Below are 23,582 nucleotides of genomic sequence, written 5' to 3'. Positions count from 1 at the left end.
TCACTGACCAATCACAAGGCTCCCTGAGTACACACCTCAAACTGGCCAACACTGGAAAGAGGTATGTAGCTGTATGTACTGATGTTAAGTTTTTCAGTTCAGAACTGTTTAACCTTGAATCTCTGGGACTCATTTATCAATATTTTAGTAACGTTGTCTGGAAATGTTTTCGTAGGTCAAACCGAACTAAAATTCCTGTAAGATTTACAAAGGTTTCGAGAATGCTCATTTTCTTCATGCTCACATGCATATATTGATCAATGGCAATCACCTGTAAAGTGGAAGGTGCATTCATGGCGCACCTGATTTACATTAGTGACATCCACAAAACTCCATGAAAGGCAAAGCTCACAGAAAACTGAAAATGACAAACAGTGAAAGTGTGCCGAAAGTGGAGTGTGCTAAATATTCCAGTAATCTAGCTCAGCCATTGCGGCGAATCAGCTACCACAGACTCTGTAACTCTTCTTCCTCTTATACGTTAACATTGTTTTTGTCCTAACTGAATATCCCGCCTTATTTGTCTTAATTCAAGGAGTCATTATTATTTAATATCACAACGAGTATCACAAAATTTCTCTAAAGTTTTCACTAAACAAGTGTGTGCAATGGAAATAAATAAGCCATGTAAACTTGTCAACACAATCCATCATATGATTTGAAGCCCGTCAAGCAAGGTTTACATTAGTGATTCTCGTTATACATAAATTTATACAGAGCTCAGCACATTGCATGCGAGTAAAAAAAAACAACAATATATAGAGACCACAAATTAAGAATTCATTCCCACAAGTTATTAATAAGTGAACATGTTTTATTAATTCATGCCCTCGTTTTAGTTAAATCACGGTCACATTTGATTAATTCCTTCCCTCAAATGTATTTACCTGAAACAAGTGAAGAAATTAATAAAACGTGGCCATGATGTATTGTTTTTTTTACCCGCATGTCATGTGCGAGGCTCTGTAAACTTATACAAACTCAGGAACACTCGTAAGATATGACTTTTCATGAATACCACGTTTGTGGAATTAATGCAACACTTAACAATACTGATGCAAACGATTTATCCAATAAATTTGTTGGGTAACACTTTCTTGTAAGGAACACATACTGTATTAGTTGTTAATTAAAGTTGTGTTATTTGTTCAATAAAGCCCAAAGGATACACTTGTAAACAGTTTATTCCTTATGAATTATTTTATTCATAAATATTCGTCACTTATATGACAACATGTCCCCCATATAAGTAGAGTAGTAGTTATCACTAATCAGAAGCTAAAAAATTGCGAAAAAGAAAGTTTTCAATAAGTCAATTTGTGTCCCATATTCTAAAGTCAAGATCATTTCGTGTCTTATTGGTAGCGAAACAGGCCAGAATACAAACCCCTCTGAAAGTATTGGAACAGCAAGGCCAACTCTGTTTTTTGGGCCATACAGAGAAGACATCTGGGTCTGAGATCAAAAGATGAATACAAGACGAGAGATCAGATTTTCAGCTTTCATTTCCTGATATTTACATCTAGATGTGTTAAACGACTTAGAACATGGTACCTTTGATGTCAGACCATCAAATCTTTAGGTGAGCAAAAGTACTGGAACAGATAGTCAAAGTAAAAAACTAAATATTTGGTTGCATATACCTTGCTTGCAATAACTGCATCCAGGCGGCGACCCTAGATGTAGATATCAGGAAATTAAAGCTGAAATTCTGATCTATCATCTCGTTCATCTTTTGATCTCAAACCCAAATGTCTCCATGCATAGGAAGAACAACTGGCCTTGCTGTTCCAATACTTTCAGAGGGTACTGCATGTTCGTCCACATAACAGAGGCCACCAAATCCGAAATAACAACTGTCTCATCTCTGATGAAAAATAACACCATAGAGCATTAACTAAACAGTATTTGGATTTTATTTGAAATTAATTAATTAAGTTGGATTAATACTGTAATATTGTTTACTTAAAATATGGAACACAGTTTGTATTAGTGCACAAACTAATAAGTTTTTATGAATAGCGTCTAATTCTAATAGTTTTATAAAAGTCTAATATAAAGTGAATACACCATTTACAAGTGTCCAATTTGGACTTTACTGAACAACAATCAAGACCTTAATTAATGCCTAATATGTGTTCCTTAAAATAGTATTACCGTTTGTTGATGTTCAGCTTAACAAATGAGGCCCATTGTTTGCAATATTATCACAATACTTTATTTACAAGTATTAGTACATGATGAGCCTCATATCAGTCACTGCATGTGGAAGCCTAAGAAGAGAGATATACTTTATAGCGCTTTACTGCTCTGTAGTGCTATAACATGCTTTAGCTCAGAAGAATAACTGCTGCTTACATCAGAAGCCTCCTCCCAAAATGAATCCAAAAGCTATGAAAATGTATTGAAGGGTCCCCAGCTACAATATGCAAAATATCATGATATGTGCAGCGGTCTGTTAAAACCCTTCACATGGTCAAATGTTGACATTTTCTACTATATACTTCATAGTTATGAAAACTTTCCTGAACTATATAGCTGTAGCTGTACTGCTCTAAATGAGTGACAGAATGGCCTACAGGTAGACTTGTATAGCGAGTAGGGTAGCGAGTGATGTACTCTCACCTGTGCCGCTGTTGAGTGTCTGTTGTCTACATTTCTTAAAGGGGAAGCGTTTGATGGCCACTGGCTGGCCTCTGTACTTGGCTTTGTAGATGATAGTGCCGCTGCCTCCCTGACCGAGGATATCTTTTTCCTGTTCACTCCACTCCAGGTCACTCTTCACCAGGAACAACCTGAAAACACACACAAACACAAAACACGATTCACATTCATTACAGTAAAATTATAGATATAAGGTGTGACTATTCTCCTTAAAACACACACGAGGGGATGCAAAACTACTCATTTTCACTATTCGACCAGACATTTTTAAAAGTTGGCATACCCCAATGATCTGACTCTAAACTAGCTGAGTGGGATTGGATAGTGACGTGCAACCCACGGCTCCGAAATCGCTCTTTCACACAGCACTGGTCACAATGGAATTCAATAAGCCAAAGTGCAAGTATTTCATTTACATTTTATTTAGATTTAAAGGACAACAAAAATAAGTGTGGGAGGAATTCTTTCCTCAAGAGGGAATGGGATTAAAAAAACAACAACATGCCTTCATTTCATTCAAGTGATATCAAAGTGCTTAAAAGAAAAAGAAAATAATGAAAAAAAACCCCCCAAAAACCTTTTTAGACTAACAAAGTACATTCAGCCTGCTTTCTTTTCTTTTCTGTCGGGTATGTATTAGTAACACACATGGCTATAATGTAAAGGCAATAACAGCTTTACACAATGACAGAACATGCATGGTGCAGCTTTTCAGTACAGACTGTCTCAATCTGTCAGCATCTGTCGAATAACCCCTTACAATTAGCCAGACAGAGCAAATATGAGACGAGGACACTCTTCTTTTGCACAGAAAGCGAACTCACTCTAACATTATCTTTGACATAATCTCTATCGGTCAGGAAAGCGAAATGATGCCCACTTTACCAGCTGCTCCACATAATTTCTGTCCGTTTTCTGTGAGTGAAAAGCAAAGGAAACATCTTTCAGAGCTGTATAATTACACATGCTTAATGGTATGGACATGCTGCCCAGTTCCTCTGTGATTGTTCGAGTCGGAAATCACAACGGCCCATTTTCGTTGAAGCCAGATTTTTATATTAAACATAGGCGTTTTTCAGTTTTGTTTCTTTCAAACATGTTCTCACTGATATAAATCTCTCACGACTGCACATCTCTCACGCTAGTTCCCCTTCGCCTCACCTCACCATTGTAGCAAAATCGCTTCAATGAACAGCTGTGAAGATGAAATGTACACTTGAAAAGCATCATCTCTCTGGATATCAGTGGAGGAATAATGGGATTTCAGTCCTGGAGGGCCACAATCCTACTGAGATTTATTTTTACCCTCTTTCTTACCAATGAAACTCTTGGGAATAAGTTGATGAGTTGTATCAGGTGTCTTTAATGAGGTGGAAAGCTAAACTTTGCAGCCATCCAGGACTGGAGTTTGACATCCCTGCTACATAAACAAAGGGCCTCTATGTGTATTTTCCCTCTTGTCTGAAAAAAGTATAATGATGCCTTATGTGTAAAAACGTGTCATAACATATTATTATGTACATAGATGTTCATAAAAATCATTGGAACAGGGGAAATTTAATTAAAAATGAATGATGGAGAAGGTTACATTTATGAAATGCTTTTATGGCCTAAGGTTTGGGATATCAACAGGAAGCAAAGCACATCTTACTGCGCCTGCTAGTGAAAGAAGCATATTGTTTCTGTCACTACGTAAATATTTGGAGTGACTGTTCTGGACCTCCGCTTTAAAGTAAATATGACTCGGGACACATGTACTGCTTGCATACGTACGGTGAAGCAGTGTGAAGGCACACCGACATTTCAAAAGAGGAGGAGCGCTGAGTTGTAGCAGCTTACATCCTGCACAACAGCTTTGTGGAATCCTTTCAAGGAAGTGACAGACGGATTTGAACAAGGCGGTGATGTAGAAAGCAAACTTTGGCTCATGAGGGAATAACTTCCACATGAGTGTTCTTTCTGTAGAGTGCTTTTATTTTTAATATTAAAAGCCCAAATCCACTGCTTTCTAATGAGATTGCTGTTGGCCCTGTGGGCACAGTACAAATGATTAGCGACTTTCTAACATCTATATGTAGATATGTAGAATTTTTCTCCTTTCACATAAAGTGGGATGGGACTAATATTGGGTAAAGCTTGTGAAAGCTCTATTTTGCTGTTTATTCTTCTGTCACTAATTATGTACATGTCCGGATGAACAATCCCAATTCCTTCTGCATGCAACCTTGACTGTGGCTCTGCTTGAGTGGCCTATAGCAGGCTAGGAGTCTCAGACAGAAGGACATCAATCAAGCGTGTTCACGTCCAGATAATTCTGATGTCCGTCTCATCAGCAAGCTTTGCTGGTTTTTAATCAGTTTTTAAATTTAAAAAAAAAAAAGAAAAAAAAAAAAGATATTTCTATTTTTTTTTTTTATCATTTAATCTTTTATGGATATTTGCTCACTCATATTTTGGTGCATATTTAAAATGTAATAATAACAGCAGCAACAACAACAAGAACAATAATAAAAACTATTTCAAGTACTAGCCAGTTATTCCTGCTCATTACTAAAGTATTCAGAGGAAAAATGTATTTGTCTGTTTACATTTATATCTATATATTTCAGTAAATTTGGTTCATTTTGTGGAGCTGAATTATGAATTAACACTTCAGCTGGTATAGTATTGTTTAGATAAGATATGTTTACCATAAAGATATGTTTATGGTATTGTGAGAACCCTACTTTACACTTCATCCTTAACAAACCTAAATATTGTTATGTGCATTATGATGTGTAAAAACATCTGTATCACCATATGATATTTTTGCCATATCACACCCGTAACTTGACTTGTGCATCTGCAGTTCAGATGATCTCATTAAAACAAATGTGTCCTTCTGTCTTGTAAAGCTGTGTGTGTGTGTGTAAGTGAGTGAGACTGGATGAATGTTTTATACTGAGAGTGTCACTGCTATGTACATCGCTTCCTGCTTTGACAGCAGGCCCAAATGCCCTGTCTACACCAGCTGCAGTGAAGGAGTCGACACACAGTCTCAAATCCAACATGCTGATATAGATGCATCACTTTAATAGGTGATTGGAAAAACAAACTTCCAAGTAGAACAGTTTGAGGAAGCCAGAACTTTTATCCATATTCACACTTGCACTATTTTTCTGCACCGAGAGAACCTGGCTGCGGTATCTGATCCCAGTATCTGATCTCTGGTCCACCTGAAATAATGATCTGGGCTTCTCTAAAAACTCACCACGAACTATGTGGGAAAGTGAAACACCCTGGGGAGCAGACAGCGACTAACGTGATTGGCTATACGAGCTTATCACCTGTCACCTCCTATTTCAAGTTTTAGTGGAAGGCTAACATGACCATCAGACTTGCAGAAATATAAGGAAGTCTTACCGTGAGGGGAAGTCTGTCATGAAGAGCTCAGGTACGAGCTCCTGGAGGGGCACGAGCTCTTTGTGGTGATTGGGGCAGGTGATGTGCTCTTTCTCAGAAGCAGCAAGGACACAGTCCTCCATGTTGAAGTAGTGAACTGTAGTGGAGCTAGAGCTGGTCTGAGGAAGCGAGTCAGTGTGGCGTGAGACTGCAGTGCAATAAGGACAGGGAGCGTACTGCTCGATCAGCAGAGATCCATCACTCTCGCACGCCGTCAACGCTGAGGAGATAGAACCGGTGTGTTGATTAAAAGCATAGGTCTGAACATAAACTAGATGTGCATAAATATGCAATAGGAAAGGACAGACCTGAATAGCAGGCAATATATTATCTTATATGGAAATATGGAAATGGAGCAGTAAATAATTTGCGGGTCTCTCAGTTTCATTTTCCAAATTCCTCAGACGAGGGCACCAGGTCTCACCAGGATAAACAAATGTGTATTTACTGAATAAATACTGACTAGATACATAGTCGAGGTGGGAGTTCAGCAGTTTAAATCTCATGGCTGTAAAATTGCCAGTGTCAGGCTCTTGAGCAAGGCCTTTAATTCTGTATTGCTCCAGGAACACTGTACATTGTGACCTGCACCTCTGACTCAACTTCCTAACATGACTGTACACATTTAAGAGAGCATATATATATATATATATATATATATATATATATATATATATATATATATATATATATATATATATATATACACACACACACACACACACACACACACACACACACACACACACACACATATATATAGACACACACACAATTTAAATATATAGATAATAGGCTTCAACCATTATATATTTATACTGGCTGACACAAGCAATGTGTAGATCTACATCACTGGAGATGTCAGCAGTTATGTAATAAATAAAACACAGTGTGGCATACTGTTATAGGCAAATAATGAACAGTGGGGTGGTGTAACGCGTTTCCTATAACAGCATGTCCCAAATAGTTTTATTTCCCTTTACCTACAGCCAACACATTTTTTCCCCATTTATTAAAGAACGACACATACTGTCTATTTGTTTATAGTCATGTTTAATGTTGTGGAATGTCCACTAAATGAGTTTAGTTTCTATTATCACTTGCATTACAGCAGCAATAAACAGTCGTTCCCTTACCAGCCTTGCTTTTCTCTCTCTCTTGAAATTAACAACACCTTCCTGTGTTAGAAATCTTAAAGTTACAGCTTTACCTCTGACTGTTACCAAAAACACTCATACTGGAGACTCCTTCCATAAATGCTAAATAAATGATTCCTCACAGAAAATGTCGCCATATTAACAAGTACACACTTTTTTTTTATTCACTCATGTGTGCTGTCCACAATCATAGTCCCTGTGAATAAGCTGTTGCTATAGAAACAATAATGTATTAGAATGAATGCATTATTATACACCTGCAATTTATCTTGAAGCCAGAACTGCTGTCACAGCTGCAGTTATCGAAAATGAACCAAAACATTCTGACCAATCAGAATCAAGAATTCAACAGTGCTGTTGTATAGGGCTCTTTAAATGTTCAGAAAAGCACAAATGAACGAGATGCTGTTTAGAAAAACCAAATATAGTTTATAGCACAAGATGGGAACATATTTGCACTTTGTCCCTGTTTTTCCACATTTTTTTTTCATGAAAAACAGAGTTTATTTATAAGGTATACTTAAAATCTGTTTTAAGCTGGCATTGTCAAGATTTCAACTTGCATTACATTATTATGAGGTTATTTTCTTGTCAAAAGTAACACTACATCAAATTCTACACTACATGATACTTATGATACATAATATTTAGGTTTACTATTTATATTATATCCATGCTATGTACAAATAATTATTTTTGCACCTTTAAATTTTATTTTTCAGTATTTTCAATATTCATTTGAATTTTTTTTTTCTTTATTTTATTCTTCCTTTGTTTCTTATGCATATTTGTGCCTTGTCTTTCAGGTATGATGCTCTATCCTCTCGGGTTCAATTAAGTGTTATCTTAACATCTTAATTAGCATCTTTAAAGGGTTTAAAATCACTGATTATTCATTTCCAATGTTAATGCTTTGTTTATATGGTAAAAGCACATTATTATTATTAATGAAAATCAATGATTTTGACAAACATCTCAATAATGTAACATTTTCAGTAACAGGACTGAACAGATGGGGGTGGAGACCAAATGTGCAGGTTCAGAGAGTTGAGGGGGCCAAGCAGTAACCACATGTTCATCATGTTGCTCCTAAAGACTGTTGAAGCTCTGTTCCTAACCTCATTAATGAGACAAAGTCTGAAGAAATGTGTATGTAAAGTCACACAGGATTATCACCAATTATTATTATTATGATTATCTCTATCACCAATATTAGTTTTACCGATTTAGTCACGTTTATTTGTGATTCATGAAATGACACTGTGTTGCATTGTAGACAATTTTAGACATCGTTAGACATTAATTATACTCTGTATCTTAGACATTTGCACCATACAAAAGCAGAATTCTTGTTAAAGTTAAATAACAGCATGTTTGAGAAAAATGATAATCATATCAGAGCTCTATGTCGGTGTCTACTTAATTTACTAGTTGCATACATTTATTTTGACTGATAGCAGTTACTGCAGTTGCTAGCCAAAATTGTTCATGTTGGTCACATTTTAATGGGCAGAGAGTAAAGTTAAACAACGTCAAAATGAACAAGAACGATTGTCTTATCTGCAGCAAACAGTATAAAGCAAATCCTCTTATTTACACACGCGCACATCGACAACATAAATAATCTTCATGCCTCTTAAACTTTTGACGTCTCCTTCAATGCAATAAGATTAACTAAGCCTTGTTGTGCAAGTGGTCTAATGCGGCAGAAAGCTCATTTACAGAAAACTTCATATTTGCTTGTTTTTCATGGCCAGAAAGAGTAGGATGACAGTAGAAGGAAAAGCTAAATGACTTGTTCGTTCTTAAACAGCACAAATAAAGCAGGTGTGCTGAGGCATGCAGGCTGAGAGACTGGCTTTATGTACACTGACAAAAAGGCAGTGAAGCTGAATAAACTATGACTCATCCTCATCACTGTGCTGTGCGAGTGTGGGTCTGTGTTTAGCACTCAAATAGCTTGAAAAAGTTAATGGCACAGAAGCTTATTATAAATTGCTGCATCACTTTAGTGAGTAAGAAGCTCACTGTAAGCCCTATTCAATTTGCAGATGGAACAGCAAGCATCGACTTGCACACAACAACTTTGTACGTAAAGAGGAAGAGATTTTAAGCCCTACAGCCATTAGAACCTGGATAAGTGGTATGATTATATACCACAATGACACACCCTTGAACTTTTCCATATTTTGAAGCTTTACAACCTGGAACTGAAACAGACTTAATTGGCAATATTTTTAATGAAGCTACACAAAGTAGCCCTTTATATTAAATTTTGGCTTTTTTTGTTGTTGTTTTTTTACAAACAAAAATTAGTTACCATCAGAAAGTACATAATTAGTTAAATGGAGCTCACCTGAGTGCAACTAAAGTATCATATTATCTCAATATAAATTTAGCTGTTCCTGGAAGGTCTTAGAGTTAGGTGTTAGAGTCTTAGAGAACATACCAAAACAAACAGCATCATGAAAACCAATCCCGGACAAAGCTCTTAAAAATATATCAGGTTTTGGTAATAAAAAGATTACAAACATCACAAATGTCAGTGGCCATATAAGGAGGGCATTAGTCAGAGAAGCAACCAACAGGCCAAGTGTAACGCTCAACATGATGCCACCACCACCATGCTTCACTGCAGGCATAATATTCTCAGGATGCTCAGCAGTGTTGCAGAAATTCAAGGATGATACGAGCCACTGTAGTTATATCAATAGCAATATGCTATGATAGATTTTGTAGATTTTTATGTTTTTCAAAAACGTCATCCCTAACTAAATAATTGAGCTGTTGCACTGGACAGTGTGACACTGCGTTAAAATGTAATGACCCCATACTCAAAAACGTAGTGTTGTAAGTAGATAGCAAAATAAAAGTCAAATGGGATTTGCCCATTCAGCCACAACTAACATCAGAGCAGCTGTTAGAGAAAATTCATTAACATTTTCTGATTACAAATTCAGAACTGATAACTCAGCAGTGCTGTAGTATTAAAAAAATATTTGTTTTTCAAATAATTGATTCTGCAATAATCCCATTTAACTCTATGGATTTTCTACAGTTATGTTATGTTAGTTCCAAGCTAATGGTAGTGTACCTTCACAAAATGAATCTTATAGTCTGGTATAGTTCTAAGAAAAACAAAAAAACAAAACAAAAAACATTTGAGTCATATCTGAAAAATATGTTTATAATCAGTGGAATTTTCAGAGAGTAATGTTTGCGGTTGGTCTCACCAGGAAACCACTGCTCTATGAGAGCGTTAACGTGGTCAGTGATGAAGGCCATCGCTGAGAAGTCTCTCATCTCTGACTGACAGATAATCTTGATGCCACCGCTCTTCTTTTTCTTCCAGTTCAGGTCTGATGACTCCACACTGTGGGAGAAAATGGCAGTGAGGACCTTATAGACTAATAAACATCTCATCGATGCACTGAGACCAGAGCTTACACACACATCATCATTTACATAACTTTCAGCAACATTTTGGCTTTCAAACATTGGGAAGCCAAAACCTCAGGACTCAGAGGCCTACTGCATGCCTGTGTTGTGAATTCCGCCTCTCATTTTACTGCACAGAATCATAGGAAAATGCGCAAAAGAACAAACTGAACATCTGAGATGGCAGACCTCATAAGGATACAGTGAAGCTTTGCTCATTTGTCATAAATCACATCAGCAATTGTACATGACTTGCATGAAAAATGGATGCAGTGCATCGATGTAGGGCTTTGCTCTAGGGTTGGGCAATATATCAAATACGTGGAGTACATAAAATATTCAAACAGAATATTACTCAATGATTTATACAATACATTTTATGATGTTTAGTTGTGCTGACAAACTCGAGCAGACAATAAAATGTAGAACAATAATATGACAAAAAAAATCTATTAAAAAACTAAATGAGTGAAATTGTTGTGGTTTTTTTCAACTTGTTTACAAAAACAAGGAACAAGAATAATAATCAAAATTGCTTCTACATGCCTGCTGGCCTAACATCAATTAGCCAATAAATCATCAACAAGGACTGTGCAAGAATGCCAAGAGTGTTGTTCTGAAACATTTCAAGGTTTTTGAGGATCTTAGTAAACAGGGAAAAAGTAACTGAAAACTTATATTATTATATCATCATAGTGTTTGAAAGTTCTTGAAAGCTCTATAGAGTCTGACCTCAGGTATCCCCCATCAAAGGTGACCAACAGCCCTTCTTTCCAGTAGATGGTCTGGCTGCGCCGCACTCGGAACGTGCTGCAGCGGTTCTTCTGCCGTTTCCCCGCAAAACTATAAATCACCGTGTTACTGTTCCGTGGGCTCCGTGCGCCTTTCTTAGTCTCAAAGGCCTGATACACAACACAGAGAAAATAAAACCAGCAATAAAATCAGTGTTTTTTGTACTGTATTTCATTCTTGAACTGTGCTGGCTCTGGCTGCTGTAACAACCCAGTAAGTAATGAGGTAATGAAATGTAAGTTTCTAAGTAAATACATTTCTATGCAAGTTTGTCAGCAGGAATGCAAAACAAATATGAATAGCATTTATCTGTGTATGTAAGCAAGTGTCTATGTAAGGAAGTTGGTAATTAAGTATTTAAGTCAGTAAGTATCTAATTTGAGTAAGTAATTAAGTTTTCAAAGTAAATTAATTTGTTTGTGAGTATGCAATTAAGTAAGTTCAGGTACTGTAAGTATCTATGTATGTGAACAGACAACAAAGTAACCAAGTAAATACGTACAAATTTAAGCAACTATCTAAATAAACTTAAGTATCTACACATTATCTTTTTTTAAATTAATCACAATAATTATTCCGTTATTCCCCTTAGAGTATATTATTTACTACCTACTATACATTCTTCAAGTAATTATTTAAGCAATGTATGTAATATTAAGTAAGTGTGTAAGAATATAAGTAAGTTTCTAAGTTAGTAGGCACAAAGTAATTATGAATATCTAAAACACAGGCTTGTAGTAAGCATTTAAAGTAAGTGAGTATGTAAGAGAACAATTATCTATACAAGTAAATATCTGAATAAGTCCATTTGCAAACAGGTTCCTAAGAAACTTAAATGTAGTAATCATTTAACATATTTAAAGTACATTTAAACACGCATTATATGGCCACACTTGACCATCACATCCATATCTGTGCCTTCTCCAAAGTGTTGCCACAAAGTTGGAAACACACAATTGTATAGAATGTCTTTGCATGCTCTAGCATTACAATTTCCCTTCACTGGAACTAAGCGGCACAATCCTGTTCCAGCATGACAAGGCCCCTGTTCACAAAGTGAAGACATGGTTCGCCAAGGTTGGAGTGGAAGAACTAGAGTGGCCTGCGCAGAACCCTGACCTCAACCCCAGTGAACACCTTTGAGATGAACTGTGTACCAGGTGTCCTCGCCCCACATCAGTGCCTGACCTCACTAATGCTCTTGTGGCTGAATAAGCAAATCCCCAAAGCCATGCTCCTAAATCTAGTGAAAGCCTTACCAGAAGCATGGAGGTTGTTATAACAGTGAAGGGGGACTAAATCTGGAATGAGATGCTCAACAAGCACATATGGATGTGGCTGGTCTGGTGGACATATACTTTTGGCCACATAGCATATCCAAGTAAGTCTGTAAGGATATAAGTATGTTCTACGTTATTAGGTATGTAATTACGTACTTAGGTTGTTAAATAAGTAAATATCTAAGTGAGCAATTTTGTAGTAATAATCTAAAGTAAGTGAGTATGTAAGTAAACTCGGTTGTTCACCTAGGTTTGTTGATGATGGAGTGGCTGGCTGCCTTATGTCCCAAGGCGCCTCATGTCTGTGTTACCTTCTGGCGCTCCCTTTTAGTTATGCTGTCATGGCTAGTCTTGCCAGAGTCCCTGCTTGTACTCATGCAAAGTACATTGTCCTTAACCATTACGGGACAATAAGCCTACCTAATAATTCCACCCTCTCTTTCCCCTCTCTCTTTCTGTCGAGCTACACATGTTACTCCTGAGATACCAGTGATCCTGAACCCTTCTGATCTAAGAACATTTGAAGGTAAGTAAATAAGCATATAAGTAATTAAGTTGGTAAATAATTTTTTAAGTACGTAAGCAGGTTTGTAAAAAGGTATGTAAGTCATCTTTAGCTTTCAGCTAAATGCAATAAAAATGGTAATGTAAAAGCATTTTTTTTCCACCTAAGTGTGTGTATCTGTGTGCGTGCGCTTATATTATATTATATTATATTATATTATATTATATATATATATATATATATATATATATATAAAAAAAAACTAGGTTTTCTGTTTTTCAATGCAGCTATTTTTTTTTTTAAACATAAACTAACGTTTAATGCCATTAAATGTCTGGTGGGTTACTCATGCCATCCTCATTGTTATTAGCATGTACTGTATTACTATGCATCATGGATGTTGCTGTCTGGTGAATACTTGTATAACTCCCAAGTACTAGCACTTATCCAAATATTGTGTGTAGTTGCTGTTCTGTCTATGAATATTTTGCACTTTGTTTTGCAGCACTTGCATTGCTGTTGAGTCCTTGAAAAGCTCTTAGCTTGGATTAAATTCTCTTTTAGTCTCAGTCATAAGTTTCAAACATGTCTGCCAAAGAAACAAATAATTATTTAATGAAATAATGAAATAAATAAATATAAACATGAACCAGGTTTCATTTCTATATACAAAGAAATTTAAATGTATACCTCTCTCTTGAAGCCAGGTTCCCTTAAAGAAGTACTAACATCCCGTAATAATCAAAGAGAAGGCCCTGTGTACCTGCAGGTCCATTTGATTGAGGCTGATCAGCATGCGGGCGATGAAGCGCTCCCAGAATCCTGCTGGAACGAAACTCATCTTAAATTGGCGCTGGATAGTGTTGCTGGTATGTTGGCGGAAGCCGTGGATATCCATGGCTGGTTTGGGAGGCAACAGGTGTGGCAAGAGATAACTAGGGAAATGGAAATACAGATGAAATGTGTAATGAAATGAGACACAGGGCAACCATGTGGAGCCTGAGACCATGATAATGCTTGAATTGAAAAAATTACAATCTTTACAATGTATGTAACTGCACTATTTTTGCATGGTACATTAAAATGTTTTCACCAAATTACTAAACAATTTGCTTTAAAATTACATGAAATCTAATTTGTTTTATAGTCTCATGCTTCAATAGTAAGACACCTGCAAAGGTTTTATAAAAAAAACAAACAAAAAACCTCCGTATATTGTATCAAATTCATTATGAATATTGTCACTATAAGCAAAGAAATGTAAATGAGAAATATATACAGTATCTCACAAAAGTGAGCACACCCCTCACATTTTTGTAAATATTTGATTATATCTTTTAATGTGACAACACTGAAGAAATGACACTTTGCTACAATGTAAAGTAGTGAGTGTACAGCTTGTGTAACAGTGTAAATTTGCTGTCCCCTCAAAATAACTCAACACACAGCCATTAATGTCTAAACCACTGGCAATAAACGTGAGTACACCCCTAAGTGAAAATGTCCAAATTGTGCCCAATTAGCCATTTTCCCTCCCTGGTGTCATGTGACTTGTTAGTGTTACAAGGTCTCAGGTGTGAATGGGGAGCAGGTGTGTTAAATTTGGTGTCATCGCTCTCACACTCCCTCATACTGATCACTGGAAGTTCAACATGGCACCTCATGGCAAAGAACTCTCTGAGGATCTGAAAAAAAAGAATTGTTGCTCTAAATAAAGATGGGCTAGGCTATAAGAAGACTGCCAAGACCCTGACACTGAGCTGCAGCACGGTGGCCAAGACCATACAGCGGTTTAACAGGACAGGTTCCACTCAGAACAGGCCTCGCCATGCTCGACCAAAGAAGTTGAGTGCATGTGCTCAGCATCATATCCAGAGGTTGTGTTTGGGAAATAGACGTATGAGTGCTGCCAGCATTGCTGCAGAGGTTGAAGGGGTGGGGGGGGGTCAGCCTGTCAGTGCTCAGAAAATATGCCGCACACTGCATCAAATTGGTCTGCATGGCGTTCGTCCCGGAAGGAAGCCTCTTCTAAAGATGATGCACAAGAAAGCCTGCAAATAGTTTGCTGAAGACAAGCAGACTTGTCTGAGGATTACTGGAACCATGTCCTGTGGTCTGATGAGACCAAGATAAGCTTATTTGGTTCAGATGGTGTCAAGTGTGTGTGGCAGCAACCAGGTGAGGAGTACAAAGACAATTGTGTCTTGCCTACAGTCAAGCATGGTGGTGGGAATGTCATGATATGGGGCTGCATGAGGACACCAGTGGCAACCTGTGAAGCTCTGGTGAACTCCATGCCCAAGAGGGTTAAGGCAGTGCTGGAAAATAATGGTGGCCACACAAAATACTGACACTTTGGGCCCAATTTGAACATTTTCACTTAGGGGTGTACTCACTTTTGTTGCTAGCGGTTTAGACATTAATGGCTGTGTGTTGAGTTATTTTGAGGGGACAGCAAATTTACACTGTTACACAAGCTGTACACTCACTACTTTACATTGTAGCAAAGTGTCATTTCTTCAGTGTTGTCACATTAAAAGATATAATCAAATATTTACAAAAATGTGAGGGGTGTACTCACTTTTGTGAGATGCTGTGTGTATATATATATATATATATATATATATATATATATATATATATATATATATATATATATACACACACACAGTTTAATATTGAGGTGGAGCTGAGGAAGAGCAGTCTTATTTTGATTTACACATACAGTATATTTCCAGTATGAAAGAAAAGCTTTTTTTCTGATGGCGTAACATCTCAAATTCCCAGGAATCAGCTGTGTCCCGGCTCAAATTCTTCACCCTAGTAACTGCACACCTTTCTTATTAGTTTGATGTTTACTGAAGAATGTATAGTAGGTAGTAAATAATATACTCTAAGGGGAATAACAGAATAATTACTGTGCCATTAAAATGGTAAAGCAAAACCCCTTTGTTCATATATTGGCTGAACGGAAAAAAAAAACCTATTATACTTTCAACATTAAGCAAAATGATCATTTTAGTCATCAGCTAGCTATGAATGAATAATTAACTTGGCATGGTTCTAGATACCAACCTGTTGCTGGCCACCGGCAGTGCAATCTCAAACTTGGCAAGGAATTGGAAGTACTGCTCTTCGGTGTGCTGGGTAAATCCGGTGCCGATCAGCAGCATGCGCAGGTCCTCGGTTCGGATCAGGCCATTATGCGCCACAGAGCGCGAGCTCTTTAGATGCACAATCCGCTCTAAACACTCGGCTAGCCATACGGCGTCCAGGAAGTAAAGCTTACACAGGCCATGACTCGTATCAGGGAAGTGCAGAACGGTGCCCGTCTCGATTAAAAAACTAATCGCTGTCAGAGTGCAGAAATAGTGCATAAAGAGTCCATAAAATATCGATACTATTGCAAAAATATTAGACAATGATCTTTAAGACAGTCTACTAGATAGGGTTTCAGTGTAGTAAATGTGTACATATGCTTGAAATTAAGAAAATACATAGATATAGCAATAAAATATTATGCAACATTATTATGGCTGAATAATTCTGCAATTATGCAATAAGCATTAATTACCAGTCTGGAGGTCCTCATAGTCTTTGATATCACTGCCAGGGCTCTGTTCAATTATCTGCTCCAGCTCCAGATCTGTCAGATACTGGACCTCGTCTTCTGCATCTCTCCTCTGACACTCCGCTAACACAGCCTCTTGAAGGGTCAGGTAGCTCTTGGGGATCTGCAGCACACAAACAGAAATATACACATTATTTGCCATCATTATATCCTTAGTTGTCAACAATTAATGCTATTACAGACAAAATAACAATAACAGTCTTGATACGCTTGTGATCCGGGTAGTCCAATCCACAAAACAAACATTCAGAATAAAAATAATTTGCACTTGTTATATCTTAATTTCTATATCTCCCAGGCTTCTTTTGCCATGTTTAAAGTTAAGAGGGTGTTGTTTTGTCTGCAGAGTGCAGACATGGTTACACCCCCACATTAACCAAAAAAAAAACAGGGAGGAGTGCTGGATTTCCCATGAGGCACCAAATCCAGAATGAATATCAAAGAGAATGTGGCCGTCTTTGTTTTGTAACATGCCATACAGCAAGAGTCCAGCACAGTTTGATGCTTTCCTGGCTTAATAGTATGGTGGAAAGTAAGAAACTACAGTGCTGTGAAAAAGTATTTGCTGGATTTCTTCAGTTTTTGTGTATATCTTATACTAAATTGTTTCAGAAATTTAAACAAAATCTAAGATAAAACAAAGGCAACCTGAGTAAACACAAAATACAGTTTTTAAATGATAATGTTATTTATTGAAGCAAAAAAGTTCTCCAATACCAACTGGGCATGTGTGAAAATGTGTTTGCCCCCATAGTTACTAATTCCCCAAATCTATGAAACTGCATTCATAATGGGGTTCAGCTGGGCCAGACGCAACCAGGCCTGATTACTGCAAACCCTGTTCAATCAAATCAACACTTAAATAAAACTTTTTCAACAGCATGAAGTTGGTTAAAAAGTTTTACCCAGTAATGCACTATGCCAAAACGTAAAGAAATTCAATGATTAAGAAATGATGCAGGTGATTGAAAAATATCAGTCTGGGAACGGTTACAAAGCAGTTTCAAAGGCTCTGGGACTCCAAAGAACCACAGTGAGAGCCATTATCTCCAAATGGAAAAACATGGCACAGTAGTGAACTTTCCCAGAAGTGACCAACCTTCCAAAATTCCTCCAAGAGCACAACAACTACACATCCAGCAAGTTACAATAGAGCCAAGGACAAAGGAGCTACAGGCCTCTCTTGCATCAGTAAAGGTCACTGTTCATGACTCCACTATCAGAAAGACACTAGGCAAAAATGTCTTCCAAGAAAGAGTGGCGAGGTGAAAACCACTGCTCACCCAGAAGAACATTAAGGCTCGTCTGAATTTTTCATTTTTGATCACTTACTCAGTAAAAAAAAAAAAAAAGCAGTTAACTTCAGAAGACTGTAAACCAAATAAAAGACGGTATGTGCAAATTTTAACCAATTAAATTACAAGACCTAATCAAATTAAAACAGTTTCATGCTGAAAGTCTACACTTCATGCGCCAAATGCTTTAGTCAGCAGACAGTGGAGATAGATGGGCATCTCTTGCCCAAATTGTCAGGTATCTTCACTTTTAGATGCTTCTACTTTTTGCTTCACTTTTCTACTTTTAGATGCTTATCACACTGTGATAATAATCTGCAAATTATGCGAGCCAAAACCCGTGGAGATATCAGCATCCCACAGCTCAACATAAAACCTGCAAAAACAGTACAGGTATGCAATTAGCTAGCTGACAGTGCTAGACAAGCTAGCCAGATCTTTTACTGTTTTACAGTATGAAAGTGCTATATAAAACTTAACAGACAATCACTACTGAACATCAAAGTGATATCTTGCGTTAACTATATCCAAACGCTGCTATAACCTATAGGTAATGCTCAGGATAAGGGCATCTTTAAGGGCATCTTTGCTAGATAGCTAACTAAATAGCTAGAAACATTTATGAATTAACATGAGATACCTAGCTAACAAACCTAGCAAGCTACTGAAACCCCAACATTTGGATTAGTCAGCTATCCTGCTAACTTTACCTTTCTGTATATACGATAAGACAATTGAGGTAGGTTTCTAGAGGCTATTTCATCATCATTTACATCGTTACTGTAAAAACCCCAATAAAATATTGTGATATAGTTTTAAGTCTACATTGCCCATCCCTACTGTGAGGTTTTCTGCCTCCAGAGAAGTCTGTATGGAAGCAGGCTGCCGCTCATTCTGCACACATGGACGTACCATCGAAACCTTTGTCTCCGGATTTCTTCCTTGATCATACGTTGCTGTTCCTATCTTAGTCTGATGGTTCGTTTTGAAGATGATTGCAGAGGGAAACCCAAATTATTTGACACAAACATTGCATTTGTAAAACATGTTTAGCATGTTCATGAACTTAAACAATGTCCATGCTGTTTTAGAAATTTAATGAACACCTTCCGGCAAATTATAAGTATAACATGACGTTACAAAAATTTTAAATATGTATTTTAATAGACTTTTTATTTGGATAATTCCATCCATACATTTTCTGTACCGCTTATCCTACACATGGTTTCTGGGAGCTTGGAGCCTATCCCCAGTGGACTCGGGGCACAAGGCAGGGGACAGCATGGATGGGGATTGCGCAGGGCACAATCTCACACACACACACACACACACACACACACACACACACACACAACGGACAAATTAGAGATGCCAATTTGCCTACAATGCATGTCTTTGGATTGAGGGGGGGAGGGGTAGACTGGAGTACTCAGAGGAAACCCCCCCAGGTACAGGAAGAACATGCAAACTCTGCATACACAGGGTGGAGGCAGGAATCAAACTCCCAACCCTGGAGGTGCGAGGCAAACATACGAACCACTAAGCTACAGTGCCCCATTATTTGAATAGTTGATAAATGAGCTAAATCATACCAGTCTTCCCACTAGTTTGTGGCAGCTGGCTGGATTACTGATGTCCTTCATGGAGCAGGCCACGTGATACAGGAGCCTCCTGAGACTGTCCAAGCCTTCCAGGCTTTTACATGACACCTCACTGTCAGAAACACACAAACACACAGAGTATGCTCAGTTCAGCTCAGTTTAAATAACTTCCTGTGGTGTGTCACAGATGTGAGATGCCAACACTGACTGCAGGTGCTTCCAGGTGATGTCGGGGTATCCGCTGGCTCTGGCACCTGACGGCGTCCTGCACAGTGCTAGGATGTAGGCTCTCAGCGTGGCAATCCGCTCTGTGCGGAACTTAGTGTCGATGAGGTCCAGATGTGTACCGATGACAACTACTGCAGAGTTTGGGGCACGTGCCTGTCACACACAAAATCAAAAACATAAACCAACATATCTCCCAAATGCTACCATGACTCCAAACTGCTCCCTGAATGCATGATGAAACCTGGCCAGCGATCTTATTTTGATTTCCTGTTCTTACCAGACACAGAAAAAAAACTAAACAAAACGAAAGCTTAGATCTCAATCTTATACCACATCACTGCTGAATTCTTGAAACTGATTGTTCAGAAAGGGTTGAGTAATTTTCAACAGCAGCAGCTCTGACACTAGTCCCAGCTGTAATCCAAATCATAGGTTCATTTTAATGTGCTCGTTCTAATACAGTATTGTTTCTATAGTAACAGTTCATTCACAGGGACTTGTATGGCTGATGCGTGACATATACGATTAGACATAAGTCTAATAATAAATGGATTATTTAACAAAGAAAAACATGTCATCTTTGATATGATGAAACTTTCTGTAAGAAGACATTTATTTAACATTTACTGAAGGAGTCTTCAGTATCAGTGTTTTGTAACTATCATTACGTTTTCCACCACAGGAAAACTGACAAGCTGAGATTTTTTTCTGTCTTACTAACTTAAAGAAAGGGAAAATGTGAGCCTGGTTAGGGGAAGGCTGTTTATAGCTCTTATGATAACAGGAACTAACTTCTGTCACAGACGTTCCATAATACTAAACAATTAGAAGCATGAAATGTTCATTAATAAATAAAAATTTATAATCACTGGCAAGTTACTGTGGTATAAGAGGAATCGAACATTTGCTGTTTATTTTTTTTTTGAAGTATAAATGAACTTCAGAGTGAGAGTGACTCTGCTTTACATCAGGCTGTATCACGCCACACTATAATTGATTATTTCCCCATAACAGCATGCCCCAATCACGTTTTATTTCTTACTGTGGTTTTTCTCACCTCTATGTTGAGCAGCCAGGACTGCAGGTTGGCCACAGCCTCCTCTCCTAGCGCCAGGTTCCAGACCACCACGTACAGAGCTTTATCCGTGAAGAAACACTGGTTCACAGTGGACATGCTGGCCGGACCTCCGATGTCCCACACGTTAAAGGACACAGAGTCGATCTGTTTGTATAAATAATCGGCAGTTAAAATCCTCACGTTAGTTATGCACTACAGTGAAGTGTCAGTAGGACGAAAGTAATGTAAAAGTCATTACAAACTGTTTGAGAAATGTGGAAAAACAATTGCTCAGAACTTGCTAATGGTATTGCAAAGATGTTACACTTTTGGATGAGTTTGATGTGTATTCATATATTCTACTAAACATTTCCTTGCTTAGTAATTACTAATTTTAAAAGAAACTAAATAAATAAAGAACAGCTGTCAGCTCTACATATCGCTCTATGATTGGTTAATGACTGACGATACTGAGGTATTGCCTACTCAGCGTGGCTCAAGGTTCTTTTCCAGAACCTTCAAACTAACTGTTCCTCAATGGTGGAATGAGCTTCCAAAGAATCTGTCACTATTTAAAAAAAAAAACAGCTAAAGACCCACCTCTTCCGTGAGCACGTTACTAACCCCTAAAATGCCAACCCCACATTATTTATAAAAAAATATATATAAATCAATTATAAATCTTGCATGGTAGCACTACTTGTGTTGTTCTCCGCTTGATATATCGCTTTGCTTGTATTTCCTCATTTGTAAGTCGCTTTGGATAAAAGCGTTTGCTAAATGAGTAAATATAAATGTACACAGAAATTACACACATGAAATCAGTTGTTTCATCCAACAGCAGTATCAGAGCAGCAGAGATTAGACAAATAAAAATGACTTAAGGTGAATTACAAGATTTCCCCATTAAAGATTGAGATACTGGAGTCACATCTTAAATTTATTATCTAGCCAACCAGGTAAGTGGAAGCTGTAGTATGCTGCCAAGTCCAATGTTTTGGTTGTCCAGAAAACTAATTGACTAGGCAAAAAATGGTAAGAAGTATAATGCAATAAAATATGACAAACTGAGTTAAGTATAACCACAAGTTAAGCACAAACTTTTTTTTAAAGAAAATTTCTAATGTAAAACATCATGTTTTTGCACCCTTAACATGGTTAGCAAGCTGGTGGTCAACATTTTCAAAGATGAGCTCTGGGACTTTCTTTTGGCATCACACATAAAAGATATCTGTGTCTTACTTGAGTCACTTTTTTCTCACCATGTTTAACCTTGAAGTGACTACATATACACTCACTGACCGTTGCATATACACTCACTGTCCACTACACATACACTCACTGTCCGTTACATATACACTCACTGTCCATTACACATACACTCACTGTCCGTTACATATACACTCACTGTCCACTACACATACACTCACTGTCCGTTACATATACACTCACTGTCCGTTACATATACACTCACTGTCCACTACACATACACTCACTGTCCGTTACATATACACTCACTGTCCGTTACATATACACTCACTGTCCGTTACATATACACTCACTGTCCACGTTTTGCATAAAATCAAGCAGATAGGTCAAGAGCTTCAGTTAATGTTCATGTCAAACATAAGAATGAAGAAAAATTTGATTGCTGTGACTTTAACCGTGGCATGGCTGTTGGTGTATGGGCTGGTTTCAGTATTTCATAAACTGCTGATCTCCTGGGATTTTCACACACACCAGTCACACAGTCTCTAGAGTGTACACAGAATGGAGTGAAAAACAAAAAAACATCCAGTGAGCTGAGGGTCTGCAGGCTGAAACACCAGAGAATGACCAGACTGGTTTGAGCCGACAGGAAGTCTATAGTAACTCAAATAAGCATAATTTACAACTGTGGTGAGCAGAAAAGCATCTCAGAATGCACAACATATCAAACCTTGAGGTGGATGGGCTACAACAGCAGAAGACCACATCAGGTTCCACTCCTGTCGGCCAGGAACAGGAATCTGTGGTCTTCTGTTGTTGTAGCTCATACATCTCAAGGTTTGATGTGAACATTACCTGAAGCTCTTGACCTGTATCTGCATTATTCTTTGGTATTCTGGTGCTGCCACATGATTGGCTAAATAGATAATTGCATGAATGTGCAAGTTTTCCTAATAAAGTGAACAGTGACTATAGTCACACCACTGTGAAGCACATTTTATTTAAATAAACACACCAGATAATCTTTTATTGTGGAAGTCAATAACAAGCACTTTTTTTTCCTCTCGGTGGTTGTTGAATGAGAGAAAAAAAAAATGGTTGGTGACTTGTCCATGTAATCATCTTGTCCTGGGAGTCCAGGCTACTGATTTCTCCACCCCAGCTATATAATGACTTCTTTATAAGGATTTACACACAGCTCCAGGCCTGATAAAAGGATAAAGATCAGGACTGTTTCAGCTCAGGAGACGATACAGTGAATTCTATAACAGAGCAACCACACAT

General features: G+C 37.7%; 1 protein-coding gene across 1 annotated transcript in view; it reads right to left on the bottom strand.

The window, feature by feature from the left end:
• lrrk1 (leucine-rich repeat kinase 1) overlaps nt 1-23,582 on the bottom strand; it is a 122,074-nt gene that overhangs the window by 42,477 nt on the left and 56,015 nt on the right. Inside the window, exons 16-25 of the mRNA XM_053635604.1 lie at nt 21,090-21,254; nt 20,013-20,185; nt 19,796-19,916; nt 16,852-17,011; nt 16,353-16,629; nt 14,041-14,212; nt 11,433-11,602; nt 10,496-10,635; nt 6,067-6,325; nt 2,626-2,795 (exon numbers count right to left, since the gene is read on the bottom strand). Of these exons, the coding sequence (XP_053491579.1) occupies nt 2,626-2,795; nt 6,067-6,325; nt 10,496-10,635; nt 11,433-11,602; nt 14,041-14,212; nt 16,353-16,629; nt 16,852-17,011; nt 19,796-19,916; nt 20,013-20,185; nt 21,090-21,254 (1,807 nt within the window). The remainder of the gene's footprint in view (nt 1-2,625; nt 2,796-6,066; nt 6,326-10,495; nt 10,636-11,432; nt 11,603-14,040; nt 14,213-16,352; nt 16,630-16,851; nt 17,012-19,795; nt 19,917-20,012; nt 20,186-21,089; nt 21,255-23,582) is intronic.

Source organism: Ictalurus furcatus, chromosome 10 (genome assembly GCF_023375685.1).
Source record: "Ictalurus furcatus strain D&B chromosome 10, Billie_1.0, whole genome shotgun sequence".
NCBI lineage: Eukaryota > Metazoa > Chordata > Actinopteri > Siluriformes > Ictaluridae > Ictalurus > Ictalurus furcatus.
The sequence above is the reverse complement of the archived record's forward strand: the minus strand, read 5'-3'. Positions and strand labels throughout refer to the sequence as shown.